This window comes from Polyodon spathula, chromosome 33, assembly GCF_017654505.1.
Source record: "Polyodon spathula isolate WHYD16114869_AA chromosome 33, ASM1765450v1, whole genome shotgun sequence".
Classification (NCBI taxonomy): Eukaryota; Metazoa; Chordata; class Actinopteri; order Acipenseriformes; family Polyodontidae; genus Polyodon; species Polyodon spathula.
The window spans coordinates 6,382,636-6,398,125 of record NC_054566.1 but is presented as its reverse complement, the minus strand read 5'-3'; the positions used below and the strand labels follow the sequence as shown (position 1 = coordinate 6,398,125).

The following is a 15,490-nucleotide window of genomic DNA, read 5'->3' as shown; positions in this document are numbered from 1 at the left end:
GAAATCGACCTTTATGCTTAAAAAAAAAACCAACACACTTTTTATGCCATTGAGAAACCTTTTGTTTAGCTAAACCCCTTTATCATATTCACCAACATTCACCAACAGTTACCAACATTCTAAATGAAATAATGATCACAGTGGAGATAAACGTATAGATAAAGATCCCACACACATTTAAAAATGGTCTCAAATAAACCGCAGAAATCGCAGCCTATAAAAGCGTATTACACAGACTTTTATAACATAAATTTACAGGTAAAAATAATATGCACAGAACAAAACACATAAATATAAAAACGATTAGTTTGTTTTTCTTTACCCTGTGCACTCACACTCTGCAAGTGTTGTATTTGTCTTCAAGACTTATTATTATTATTTTTATACAATCAATATACAGTAGTACCGTATAAATAAACTTGGTGGCCTAAATATTTACACAGAATATAAACATGAGCACGGCTTTCTGCTGACTTAATAAAAACAACAATCATGTCAGGGTATACATTTAAAATAGTACAAATGCATCGCACACTGTATAAAGACGGTACCATGTGAATGGGCTCCCTCACAATACCGTTAGCTAATTGATCAGTTGGAAATAAAAAATAAATAAAATAACGCACCTTTATTAACTTTCTACTGTGTTCGATTAAATACCGCCGGCGCCATTGTAGTAAAGTATAAAACAAATTCCCCGCTCCGATTGGTTTATCTGTCATGTCATTGATCTGGCGATTAACTAATGCTCGATTTAAAAAAAAAAAAAAAAAGAAAAGAACATTTAGAGCCTGAACCGTTGTTCAAGGTACAGAACTAACTTTGAACAGAGCAGTTGAACGTAATCCTTTTTTAAAGTGCGGATGTGACAAGTGAAGATGTGATAAGGGCTGAGATGAGTTACCCCTGATCAGGTCACTTAGTCAGACACTGCCGAATTCTGTTTGAATGTAATAGTCCTGAAGGGATGTCATTTTCACACTTGAATGTAGACACACGGGATGTAAAAAGAATTGAATGTGTGGGTTGTGAAAGTGGTCATTCAGTGACTAAGGTGACCACCCATCCCTAATTGGGTGGGACAGTCCCGAAATGTAAGGATCAGGTCCCGGTCCCGGGTTTAATGCCTGCAGGACGGCATTTGTTCCAAATTCGTAGACACAGTGCAATCTTACAGTTTAGCATCACAGTCAAACCATAGCATATCTGTTTATAGCACATCATAGTACCTCCCCTGCTACATTATTTTGAAATACCTTACACTCGTTCGCTCGCCAGTTAAAACAATAAAAAGAAAGTATGTATATATCCAGGCACGCCCCTAGAAAACTTTCACATGGTACACACAACTGAACCACACCAGCATCTCATCGCATGTCGATAGCGACTCTGCATCAACATGCTGTAAAGTGTTTCAGTCAGAGTGCTGCATTTCTGTTCTTTCCTGAGTTCCCTTTTTAAAAATGAATAAACACAGCGCGCTGCCATCGTGACAGAACATCAACTACAGTGACAGCCAAATAGTCCAAAGCTACAAATAAACCTATTTGAAATACAGACTTAAAGGAAAAAGTAGCTCACAAATATTTTATGCTGGTTCCATTTCTAATCATTTTACTCTCACAATCACTACAAGTAATCATTACCCCTGAGTCCCCGCTCCCCCCCCACCCCACCCCACGCGCTCTTCGAGGGCAAAAAATTATGCATACCACAGCATAAGAAATGTCCCGTTTTTCCATTTTGAAAAGGTAGTCACCCTACCAGTGACATGGGCTCATTTGAGTAAGCTAGAATGTGACGAGGATGTTTCTGCCAAACGTGTACAAGTGTCTTGCAGGTATCAAGTGAAAACCCTGTCAGTAATCGTAGTAACTCTGTATGTACTCTGTTTCAAATAGGCCTGCACACTCAGTAGAAAATATAAGGTATGTACAGTCTGTGTAAAAGCATGCAGAGAAAGGTCAGGCTGACCCGACTTGTGGCAGGTCCTTATCATAGTTAGGCAACTCTTTGATTTACGTGTCAGTCCTCAGTAGCTAACTTCCTGGAGAAAGCTGCTGAGCTCAGTAAAAAAAGGAAAAACATACTTGAATCAACAATTTAAAGTCTTATAACTGCTTCTGTATTTCTGGGAGCTAAACAAATGTATAGTTTAAATGGATTGGCAGTCATGTATCTTATTTGAAATAAATATTAAGACTTGATCTAAAAGGATCCCGAGTTAGAAGTACAGTGGCTCCCCCCCCCTTGGACTTGTAAACATTTTATTGTGTTACAACATGGAATCAAAATGGATTTAATTAGGAGTTTTTGTCACTGATCAACACAAAAATTCCAAATGTCAAAGTGAAAAATAAAATCTATAAATTGTTCTAAATTAATTACAAATACAAAACAGAATTGATTGCATAAGTATTCACTCTCTTGAGTCAATATTTGGTAGAGGCACCTTTGGCAGCAATTACAGCCATGAGTCTATTTGGATGTCTCTACCAGCTTTGCACATCTGGACACTACAATTTTTGCCCATTCTACTTTGCAAAATTGCTCAAGCTCCGTCAAGTTGGATGGGGACCTTTGGTGAACAGCAATTTTCAACTCTTTACACGTATTCTCAATTGGATTGAGGTCCGGGCTTTGACTGGGCCACTCCAGGACATTGACCTTTTTGTTTTTAAGCCATTCCATGTGGCTTTGGCTGTATGTTTGGGGTCATTGTCCTGCTGGAAGATAAATCTTCTATTTATATCTATTTACACATCTGATACTGTAGGTTTAATATTTAAAAACTCCTTTACCGTTGCAATACGTACCTGCGGTAACGTCATGGACCAGGAAGAAGCAACACAAAACAAAGAAGGATAGTATGGGCAAACAGCGCTGCTGCACTCACATTTTAATTGAATGAAAAATAAAAGATTTCAACAAACAAAAAGACACAAAAAAAGACCACGTTGGCCAAACAAACAAACAAAAAAAACCACTAACAAGTATCGTGCTGGTTAATACAACAGCACATCTAGCACGACTCTCGTGCAGAAAGCTGTTGGGTTTTATACATGGTCAACATCGACGTCATCTCAAATAATAAATAATAATGCCAATTGTGAGTGGAGTGAGGCAGACATCCCCGGGCGGTGACGTGCAGTCATCCCTGGGCGGCGACTTGAAGGCATCCTGCTCTGCTCTTGCCGATGGAGGTGGTGGAGGCAGAGGCAGCTCCTCCTGCTCTGCTTTTGCCAGTGGAGGTGTTGGAGGCAGCAGGCATACATCCTCTGCTGGCTGATGCAGGAACAGCAGGCACCCTTCCTCCACTGCTGGAGACATAGGTTCTGGACCTGTGGTACTCCCCTTATCGGCTGTGGCCACATGGGCTCCCCCCTTCTGGGCGCTGGATGCACGGGCTCCCCCCTTCTGGGCGCTGGATGCATGGGCTCCCCCCTTCTGAGCGCTGGATGCACAGGCTCCTCCCACTCAGGTGCTAGTTCCTCCTCTTCATACTGCGTTGGACAGATGGCCAACGTGTGCCCATACGCCCTGCACAACTCCACCGTCAGGTTCCTCACAAAGGCATCTCAGCCGTCATCCCGACCTCCTCCTGCTGATGCTACGGTTGCTGTTGCAGCTTTCCTCTCCCCATTCTCTTCCTGCTCCTTCTCCCCACCTTAATTTTTTCAAAAATAATAATAATAAAAAAAACTGCACTTCACTCCTTCCTGGTCAGGCTCCTGGAGTCGTTGTTTTTCCCAAGCAGGCCACCATATGTAAAAGAGTGTTTGCAGTATATAGCTGTGGTGACGTCACAGACCAGGAAGAAGCAACACAAAACAAAGAAGGATAGTATGGGCAAACAGCAAACTCGTATTTTAATTGAATGAAAAATAAAAGATTTAAACAAACAAAAAGGCACAAAACAAAAGGGCACATTGGCCAAACAAACAAACAAAAAAACAAAACTCTAACAAGTATTGTGCTGGTTAATACACCAGCACATCTAGCAATTGTTATTTCTGATTCACAAACTTAGTCACGTCTCGCCTATGACACTTTCCTCACGACTCTCCTCTGAGCGGTTTTTATACAGGTGACCGTCTGCACATGATTTTTTTAAAAAAATAAACATAACACAAATGCAAACGTCATCTCAAATAATAAATAACAATGTTGGACGGCTTTCGTCCATCTGCACATGAACATAATAATAATAAATAATAATAATAATAATAATAATAATACAAAATGAAAACATATACATAAATAAATACCAAGGGGTGGGCACTTTGCCATACCGATGTATCACTATCAGTGCTGTGACTTCGACCTTAAAGGTCTGATTACACCGGGAGTGGAAGCGGAAAGCGGTAAGTGGTAAACCGTGCGGTTTTTCATATTACACTGGTATAGTTAAATGTTAAGATTGCATTTTGTCTAGGAATGCAGGTCGGGTGGTCACCCTATAAGGAACTGAAAAGCCAGAGAACTTTTTTTTTTTTAAATCGCTCTTTCGATTAGAGGATAGCTCTCATACCCCAGTGCAATAGAGCGGCTATTTTGAAAAGAGCTTTGTAACAAGTTATACATGTAAAATGTTGTCAGGATGTTAACAATGGAAAGAAAAATTACAGGTACATTATTTAAACAGTTGTAGCAACACATGGGGATGTGTAATGCTGTATTTTTCAGAACCCTGCTGTTTACTCTTTAAGGAACAAAACAAAGTATCTCTATGGGCATAATGGGATTGTGGGGGTTGTAAACATGGAATTAAATAAACAATATATTAAACACTATAAAAGATTGAATGGCAGGAGGTTCAAACTAACAGGAACACAAAATGGTATATAGCCATACTTAGTCAAAGCTTACATTCACATTTACTGTATCCCTACCAAGCAATGTTCTTTGGTAATCCAGGGGCACTACAAGGGCAATGCAACTGTTTTGTACTTGCGGGCAATGTTGCAAGAGTGTGTTATAAAAAAAAAGTCACATAACAGGAAATACAGCATATATATATATATATATATATATATATAATATATATATATATATATTATATATATATATATATATATATAAACCTTAAGAAACACATACAGCATTTGCTGTAATCAGTTCTCAGTAATAAGTCATGCAACACAACCACCATATTGAGAAAAAGATTACTATTACACAATCTGGTCAGTAAATGTGGTCAAAGCATTACCACACAGTTTTGAAATTCTGAAGATATATATATATATATATATATATATATATATATATTATATATATATATAATATATATATATATATATATATATGGATAATATGTGATGACACTAGGCAGGTGTGAAAAAATACTGTAAAGTAAGAATGCGTTCAAAAATAGACATGTTAATAGATTATATTTATCAATTAACAAAATGCAAAGTGAGTGAACAGAAGAAAAATCTAAATCAAATCCATATTTGGTGTGACCACCCTTTGCCTTCAAAACAGCATCAATTCTTCTAGGTACACTTGCACAAAGTCAGGGATTTTGTAGACATATAGTCAGGTGTATGATTAAACAATTATACCAAACAGGTGCTAATGATCATCAATTCAATATGTAGGTTGAAACACAATCATTAACTGAAACAGAAACAGCTGTGTAGGAGGAATAAAACTGGGTGAGGAACAACCAAACTCAGCTAACAAGGTGAGGTTGCTGAAGACAGTTTACTGTCACCATGGCAAGACTGAGCACAGCAACAAGACACAAGGTAGTTATACTGCATGAGCAAGGTCTCTCCCAGGCAGAAATTTCAAGGCAGACAGGGGTTTCCAGATGTGCTGTCCAAGCTCTTTTGAAGAAGCACAAAGAAATGGGCAACGTTGAGGACCGTAGACGCAGTGGTCGGCCAAGGAAACTTACTGCAGCAGATGAAAGACACATCATGCTTACTTCCCTTCGCAATCGGAAGATGTCCAGCAATGCGATCAGCTCAGAATTGGCAGAAAACACTGGTACACCCATCTACTGTCCGGAGAAGTCTGGTCAGAAGTGGCCTTCATGGAAGACTTGCGGCCAAAAAGCCATACCTCCGACGTGGAAACAAGGCCAAGCGACTCAACTATGCATGAAAACACAGGAACTGGGGTGCAGAAAAATGGCAGCAGGTGCTCTGGACTGATGAGTCAAAATTTGAAATATTTGGCTGTAGCAGAAGGCAGTTTGTTCGCCAAAGGGCTGGAGAGCGGTACACGAATGAGTGTCTGCAGGCAACAGTGAAGCATGGTGGAGGTTCCTTGCAAGTTTGGGGCTGCATTTCTGCAAATGGAGTTGGGGATTTGGTCAGAATTAATGCTCCTCAATGCTGAGAAGTACAGGCAGATACTTATCCATCATGCAATACCATCAGGGAGACATCTGATTGGCCCCAAATTTATTCTGCAGCATGACAACGACCCCAAACATACAGCGAAAGTCATTAAGAACTATCTTCAGCGTAAAGAAGAACAAGGAGTCCTGGAAGTGATGGTATGGCCCCCACAGAGCCCTGATCTCAACATCATCAAGTCTGTCTGGGATTACATGAAGAGAGAGAAGCAACTGAGGCTGCCTAAATCCACAGAAGAACTGTGGTTAGTTCTCCAAGATGTTTGGGCCAACCTACCTGCCGAGTTCCTTCAAAAACTGTGTACAAGTGTACCTAGAAGAATTGATGCTGTTTTGAAGGCAAAGGGTGGTCACACCAAATATTGATTTGATGTAGATTTTTCTTCTGTTCACTCACTTTGCATTTTGTTAATTGATAAATATAAACTATTAACATGTCTATTTTTGAAAGCATTCTTACTTTACAACATTTTGTCACACCTGCCTAAAACTTTTGCACAGTACTGTGTGTATATATATATATATATATATATATATATATATATATATATATATATATATATATATATATATATATATATAATGCTTTGACCACATTTACTGACCAGATTGTGTAATAGTAATCTTTTTCTCAATATGGTGGTTGTGTTGCATGACTTATTACTGAGAACTGATTATATATATCTATATATATTTATATATATTATATATATATATATATATATAATATATATATATAATTTCTTCAGAATTTCAAAACTATGTGGTAATGCTTTGACCAGATTTACTGCCTTTTGTTGTTTACTGATAATGTTACCAGCTTACATTTCTGAGGTATACACACCAATCTGAGGGGAAATTTAAACAGGGTGACAAACGGTCAAAAAGTAGACTTATTATAATAGAATTAGAGGCAACTTTTTAGTTTTGAAAGGCCCTTTTCAATGCCAAATAAGGGTATTTTAGGGCCATATTTTCAAAGAGTTCACTCTAGTCTTTAACACTTATTATTTGAAAGGAAAAAAATGGCTATTTAGAAAAATGACATTAAACATTTACTAAAGTAATGCCTTTCAAGCACTCTCAAGTTGATTGTTTCTCAGTTTTATATATTTCTATTAAATTTTCATCTTTCAAAAATATGTGTTAAAAACTTAAGTAAATGCTCTGAAAATATGTGCCTCTCTGTTTATTAGAATGGGGTATGGTTTTATTTGAACTCAGTCCCCCCTCTGTTTGGAAAAAAAATCAGCTAATTGCTGTAGATGGATAAGTTAAAAAAAGAGTATGTTGCATAATGGTGTACTAACAGCAGGGGGTAGTAGAGTTGCTTTTACATGTCATTGAAAATGAGAAGGAAATGTCTGGACTGCATGTACTGCACCATATCACAGTTTGTGGGAGCTTCCTTCTGTTGGAGCTGCCATCCTTTTGATCAGACAAATATTATCAGACATGATATTAACATAGGCGCCATCTGCTGAAGTATAGACCTTGGTGCCCTGGCCATGGGTTTTCCAAATGAACTACACTCATTTGATGTGATTTCACTCAATGTTTTCACTCAATGATTACAACCTTTAATGCATTACTGTACCTATCTTTTGATGTAAAATGCATAACTGGCTCTATAAATTCTTAGAGAGTGCAGAGTCATGGTTACTATGAACACATTCTGGAACCCACATATGCTCTTATCAAAAAATGTCCTTACCTGTGACCTCTGCTAAAGGTCAAATGCAAAACTTGCTAATAACTCTTTCGAGAGTGCAGATAGGGTCATGGTTTTTGCAGTTATTACAAACCTATAAACTTCATAGAGGTGTAGAGGCCTATGGGAAGTAATGTACACAACTGAATAAAGTTCATTGGTCACCTTAGAAGCTGTACATTATTATTATAATGATTACATTTTCTGTACAGACAGTGCTCAAAAAATAATATACAAACTAATTTTGTTCACCCTAGGAATATTACCACTGTTGTTTATTTCATAACACTAAATAAACACAGGATACATGTATTTTAATGCTTTAAATTTAATGAACAATGGAAAAACAAATCAAATGAGATCAGAGAGCGAGAGATTTCATTTAAGTATGCTTAAATTTCATGATAAGAAAGATTACAAAGTAGGGAGAGCAAATTATTTCAGCCTTTTTTGATAACGCCGCTTCAATCGCTTTGAACTTCCTGATGAATTTCCTTTTCTTTAGGTCAACCGACGAAACACATCACTGCCAACCCTGTTTTACAGATTGAGAGAAAATAAAGTGTCAACAAAAGTCACTTTGGGCAGTTTTACAACTGAACAATTAGACAGGAATCTAGATGCATCTAAATGTAAAACGAATGTTATGTTCTAACAATTTAAAATCTATTCTATTAATGTATAATATTTAATTATATTTGGTTTAGCATGCACAAGGATATACTGGAATCTACAAAAATAACATTTTTTTGCTCAAATCCTCTTTAGCCATACAATTACAAATGCTGTAAATCCATAAATATTTGCAATCAAAATATTTGGCAAATCACACCTATAAATTGTCACGGAAATCATTAATTTAAACAAAAGTCAGTGAAATCTTGGAAATTGATGTAAAAACACATTGTTAGGCACTGCCTTTACTTCCTGCAAAAAAAAAAAAAAAGCAGTGCCATCCACTGAAAATACAAATATGTCAGTATGTGTAAATTGTTTGTTGTGTAGCACACAGCATTTGTGTAGCTATGCAGGTCAGCAAATGAGATTTGTATTTTGTAGCTCAGTGAACTATGAGGCAAAAAAAGAAACACCATTGTATCCACAACTATATTGAAATGCTGGCGCATATTGAATTTTGTTTGCACATGTATTGATCTGTTGACACATGTATTGGTTTGCTGGGGCATACATCGGTTTGAAATTAAAAGCAGACATGATTTGGACAGCCCCTGGCCCTGCACTTAAGCACAATTTATTTTTATTTTTCCCTCAATAGACTTCAAAGTAATATTAACTTTTTTTGTTTTTATTTTTTACTAAACCATTTAAAATAGTACAATACATAAAAAGATTAATTCTTCTGTCTAAACAGAAACACAGTAACTACATCCTGTACCGTGGTCGACCAGCTCTGATGTGAACAACCAGAAATCTCTAATTCTGGATTGAAGTGATACATCTGTTCAGAAAAGCTTTCTACAAGGGAATTAATTTCAATATACAATGAGTTTAGTAGACCGTTTACAATAATTATGTTTGCCGTTTGCTGAGACTCACTCGGCAAAACAATAAATGATATGTTTATGACTCTCTAGGTGTCTTGATGTAACTTCTAACTGTGCCAAGTCCAGAGATTGCACAGTACCAGTACACCTATCTAACTCTAAAAAAAAGTCACAAAAATTCTTCAGAAGTCACTTAACTCTCTCATATGTGAAATGCGTGATCCCTTTGTTTATGCTAGCCTTATCGAATTATATCTACCCAAATGATAATTAAATGTGCAACTTTTCTCCTGCCATAACACAATACGAAAGAAAAGGTAAGGGTCCTTAAGGGGAGATCCGTTTATATGCTTCCTCTGCGTGGTCATTTTGTACATACCTGAGAAGTAAAGATCCCTGATACTTTCTAAGAATTTACACGAAATATTACATTGAATTCTATTGAGGAAAAAAAATAATAAATAAATAAATAAATTGTGCTTATAAGTGCAGGGCCAGAGGCTGAGCAAATCATGCCCACTTTTAAATTTCAAACCAATTTATGTGCCAGCAATCTAATAGATGCCCCAGTAAACCAATACATACTCCCAGCAAACCAGTAGATGATTCAGGAAACCAATAAATACAAAAGAAAACCAATAGATGACCAATATACGCCAGCAAACAAATACATGCGCAAATAAAATTCAATATATGCGGCAGCATTTCAGTATAGTTTGGGATACAGTAAATGACTTTTTTCCTGAATGGCGCCTCATAGTGAACTCTTAGTTGTGATCTTTGAATACGTATAGCGCTTGATAATATATTTTTTTACACTAAAAATTGTACTTGCATCTTCAAAAAAACTTTTTTCATACAATGTAGTCTACAAGTAGTCTGTTGAAAATAAATGCTCACTTTCTCTATAACTAAACATTGCTAAACAAAATACTTCAGGACTGCCGTTGAACATCTTTTTTTTTTTATTTCCTGCAAACTGTAGGTAAAACGAGAGGTTTATCTGTTTCTGGTCTTTTTTCTGACCTTTTTGAGGCCCCCTTTCTTTAACACGTTGCCTGTCTGTGATTTGACTTTGCTACTCAGAAAAACAATGATATGCTGATTTTGTGTGTGTGTGTGCGAGAGATATAGATATAGATAATAAAAGCTACATTTATATGGTGACCTTTCTATGAATTTTTTTTTTTGTACCCGTGAAATGTACTAAAAATCAGTGCCAAAATCGTAGCTATACCCATAAAACCTATTTTGCTCCAGGAAAGTTGGAGACACAGTTTCAATATACAAAGTATTTATTGTTAGTGAAATTTGATAACCCCCCCCCCCCAAGCGAAGAAACACATAATAAAAGGGACGCAAATATTCTTCTTTACCCCAGGCCATTCTAGAGAGAGGTATTTGAATATACAAAATGCAGTTATTGTGTTAATGAAGCTAAGGCAAGTGGTGGAATAAGTAATTTTATGTAAAAATAGCAAAGAACTCAGAACCGTCATTTATAAGTATGTACTGTTATAGCTTTATACTCCTGTTACTTGCTTACAAATATAGCTTGACTGTCTTTGGATTACCTGGTTGCCGCCCAGTTTTCGCTGGAGCTCGCTTTTGCTCTGAGCAGCCACATGGTTTCAAGACGTTCACCTTTGTCGTCATCAAAGCACTGGCCAATAAAGCTTGTTATAGAATCTGCAAAAAAAAAAAAAAAATAATATATATATATATATATATATATATATATATATATATATATATATATATATATAGACAAAAACACAAGATACCATGTTCATTAAAGTATATTTTCTGACTAACTCTACAATGCATGATGTTTTTAGATTTTAATTTAAGCTTTATGATTCTGAGATGTTCCAAGTTGAAGTCTGGGAGTTATACAAGTGCTCATAGTGCTAGGAGTTTCTGATATACTGTGCAATGGACAAAAGTATTGCTTTACCTGAGAAAGACCACTTAACAAGGAAAGCAAATATCGGCTCAGAAGAATTATGTACAACTCCAGAGATGGGCGATATCTTAATTTCCACGTTCTTTTCTCTTGTCACTTTAGTTAAATATGAGCCAGTGAAGTTTCCATTGTTTTGTCCCTTGGAAATATTCATTGTGGATCCAAGTTGATTTTTCCATTTTCCTTTCAAATTACACTGCAACAACATTGATTACTTACAGGCTTAGATTGATCATTTCAAAATACACAGACAGTCTGAAGGGCAGATCTGTCCATTACTTTAGGATATATATTGTGAATACATAAGTACTGTTACTGTACAACAAAAATTATGTATAGGTTAGTGTATGTTATTGTGCATATAAATTGAACACATGAAGGTGTTTTTAGAAAACATCGATAAAACGTTGACAATAAAGATGTATTTACTTGCTTAACTAAATGTGTTCTCTCACAATGTTCAACACTAGAACAGCCATGCGGGTCGATGTGACCCATTTTGCGCTTAAAATGTTAATTACTCTTCCGTTGTTGGAATACGGCAAGCTGCACTCAGATAGAGCAATATACATATCCGTTTCTTTTGAAATGTTTATTTTATTATATTGTTTCTCTGTTTGTAGTAGTGCTGTATATGCTTATTATAAAAATAAAGTATTATGTTTAATTTTACATTTAACTAAGGTGTTTTTGCGTTGCAAATGGTAGATGTGGTGTTCATGAATACAACTTTTCAGTTGTATCCGATAGTATGCCTTTCATTTCCATAAGCAGTTTAAAAATGTATGGGTGACCCGCGTGGCGGTTCTAGTCTTAAAGAACATTACACTGTATAATTGCTATTACCAATTTAAGACTTATAGTTTTAAAGGATAATAAAATCACTTACCTTTTGTGTTTGGCAAGTATATAATGCAACTTGAAAAAGCAAAACAAGAGTCGAGAAAAGAATTATGTTTTTCATGACTGAAAAGGAAACTTTTGGAATTCGATACCAAATGCTTTTTTTATTTGCAAGTTCTTCAGGCTCCTAGAACCACTGTTTGTTTATATATCCTTCTCGTTGGCAATTTGTTTGTTCATTACAGCCAAGCCACGTGGATGGGTTGTCCTATAAAATTAGATCTAATCTTAGAGATTGGGGGCTACGAAATAGGCTTTACAAGAAATGAGCAGTTTGAAAGGCATATTACAGACAACAATGCATGTAACAGCAATACACACGTACTCAAAACTGTGAAAGATCTATGACGTGGTTGAAAATTTGCGATGCAAGTCTTCAGATTTATATGTACCAGATATAGACTTTTGCAGCAGTGTTTTTTTAGTTATGATTTGATTTTATTTTATTTTAGTTATAGCTAGTTATAGTTATTAGTTTAATTTTAGTTGTATTTATTATTACAGTTAACTAAATATAATTTTAGTTATTATTTAGCTATTATTAGTTAACAGAGTTGTGATGACCTTGAAATCTGTCGAGGTAAAAATAACTGTAATGCCAGGCTCTACGCCTCTTCACAGTAGACAACCACAAAAAGGTATTGATCAGAGATTACTGTTTAATAGCCAGGCTTGCTGTACAACCTTCCACACAGTTTAATATCAGTCAAATAAATTATGTGTGCTGAAAACAAGTAGTAAAAGCAGGCTATTTATTTCAGCTTGATTTTTACTTAACAATTCAGAAAAGCTATATTTAGTTTTCTGCATTAAACTAACTTGAGGAAAACTAATTAAACCATTTAATTTGCAGTTGTAAATATTTAAGTAGAACCTGATGAAAACAAGGCATATGGAAGGCTTAAATATATAAGCATATATTTACCTGAATCAGTGGTATTGGAATGTGAAGTAGGATTTTAGATCAGTCAAGTGTTAATGTGTAGTGAAGAGTGCATATGGAATTTTGATAAATATTGTGTGCTTGACTGCTGTTTGCACAGACGTAGTTTTAACAGCAACAGGAAGTTTTAGCTTAACCACAGGTTGCCTGCTTAGAGCAGAATAGGAAATTGTGTATGTGACAAGCTGCACTAAGAAACAGGGTCAGACAACTTCAAGGACAAGAAAGAACTTCCTAGAACAGCTCGGCCATCCTGACAGTGAAGACCAGCCCTTTGCAGCAGAATGGTACTAATCAATGGATGGTAACTGGGACTGCACGCCTATGCAGCAGAAATTATCCAATAACGGGAAGGGGGGCCAGGACTGAATTTGTAATTGTAATGAGATATAAAAGGAGTTTTAACCTGTGGATCAGTGAGCTTGTTTTGTGTTGTACCCACTTGTGTAAACCCCCCCCCCCCCCCCCCCCCCCCCCGGCTCGTGAATAAAAGCTTTACCCTACTACAAAGACAACGGACTGGTGTGAATTCTTTCCTCCTACATCAGAAAGCAACATAATGAAGTTGTAATGTCAGATACATCTTTCATGTGCTAATTTAACAAGTCCCTATAAGCAATGGTTATTTTTGATTTTGGTTGAAAATGCTTTATGAATATGGAACTGTAACAGGGGAGGCCTGTACTGACTGTCTGGCGCATGTATGGTACTGCAGGTAGGGGCCAGCAGTCTCATAGATCTGCCTGTCAGGCATGGCAGTGACATGGAGAGGTGGGAAAAGGGTGTGTGGGCTTTCCCTCTCTCTGAGAGGCAGGCCTTGGGGGATTGCTGGCCCTCTAAAGATTACGCTCTGTGTTCCTTCAGGCTGCCCCCTCTAGACAAATATGAGACATTTTCTATAGGCTTACATTACCATTCAGTATTCAGATAAAAGCTTTGTCACAAGATATATTTTAATTCCGTACATGTAATATCACACTCGTTTCATTTTATTAACTTTGATTAAAGAATTTATTGAGTTTTTTCGATCTTTATTTTTCCATTCAAGCAGAGAATGGGTGAAATCGACCTTTATGCTTAAAAAAAAAAAAAACACACTTTTTATGCCATTGAGAAACCCTTTTGTTTAGCTAAACCCCTTTATCATATTCACCAACATTCACCAACAGTTACCAACATTCTAAATGAAACAATGTTTGGTCACAGCGGAGCTAAACGTATAGATAAAGATCCTACACACATTTAAAAATGGTCTCAAATAAAACGCAGAAATCGCAGCCTATAAAAGTGTATTACACAGACTTTTATAACATACATTTACAGGGAAAAATAATATGCACAGAACAAAACTAGAGATAGTTGAACACAACTAACTTGTACTTATTATTCAGAGTCTGAGCTCCCCTCTTTCCTGCTTCAGCACAGCTGGACTCATAGTCACTGGAAGGCAAGGCAGACGGGCCTGCTTCGTCCTGCCGCGGAGACTTCAGCCGTCGGTCAGGGTATTGTGCACAATATTCATTAAGCAGGGGCATAGCTAGGAATAAAAACAGATGGGGGGTGCATATCCTGTTCATGAAGCCTGGAGACTATTCATGCAAACTGCAAAGCAATGTGAATCGCTAACTCTTTTTACCCAGTGACCCACCTTGGATGATGTTTGAAATTTCATGACACATTTTTTTTAAACAAATCTCCCAGCAAAAACATCAACTTAAAATTACTCTGGGACTAGTGCTGCTACTGCTGGGACTAGTAAGACTGGTGCTGACACTGCTGCAGGGGTGGACAAATCACTATTATGTGTGGTAGAGCGATGGTAGCCCACATTTTTCAGTGGATAAACATTTCCATTTAATGCTATGCACCATTCAAAAAAATGTAGACAGATACAATTGTGAGGTGCAAAAAAGAAATCCGACATCACTTCTGAGGGCCACTAATAAAAAACATGTTTGTTTTTTTTTTTTTTTTTTACCATATATAACTAGATACTGCCAAAATTTTCTAACAACCTAGTTTCTGTAAATATTTCCTTATATGAAATGTAGGGAATTATGTTTGACAGCATTATTTGCATTATTTTCCCAGACTT

General features: G+C 36.6%; 1 protein-coding gene and 1 long non-coding RNA gene across 3 annotated transcripts in view; both read right to left on the bottom strand.

The window, feature by feature from the left end:
* Nucleotides 1-3,330, bottom strand: part of LOC121303536 (tyrosine-protein kinase JAK2-like) — a 21,618-nt gene extending 18,288 nt beyond the window's left edge. The window contains exon 1 of the mRNA XM_041234292.1: nucleotides 3,130-3,330. Within this exon, the coding sequence (XP_041090226.1) occupies nucleotides 3,130-3,330 (201 nt within the window). The remainder of the gene's footprint in view (nucleotides 1-3,129) is intronic.
* Nucleotides 3,331-8,325: 4,995 nt separating this feature from the next.
* Nucleotides 8,326-13,392, bottom strand: LOC121303505. Of its 2 annotated transcripts, XR_005947809.1 has the most exons (5): nucleotides 13,378-13,392; nucleotides 12,439-12,660; nucleotides 11,541-11,745; nucleotides 11,158-11,272; nucleotides 8,326-8,613 (listed from the first exon to the last, which is right to left on the bottom strand). It is a non-coding gene; the product is annotated as an uncharacterized LOC121303505 (long non-coding RNA). The 2 variants fall into 2 exon arrangements; XR_005947808.1 differs by lacking the exon at nucleotides 13,378-13,392 and having other exon boundaries at nucleotides 12,439-12,801.
* Nucleotides 13,393-15,490: the final 2,098 nt, after the last annotated feature.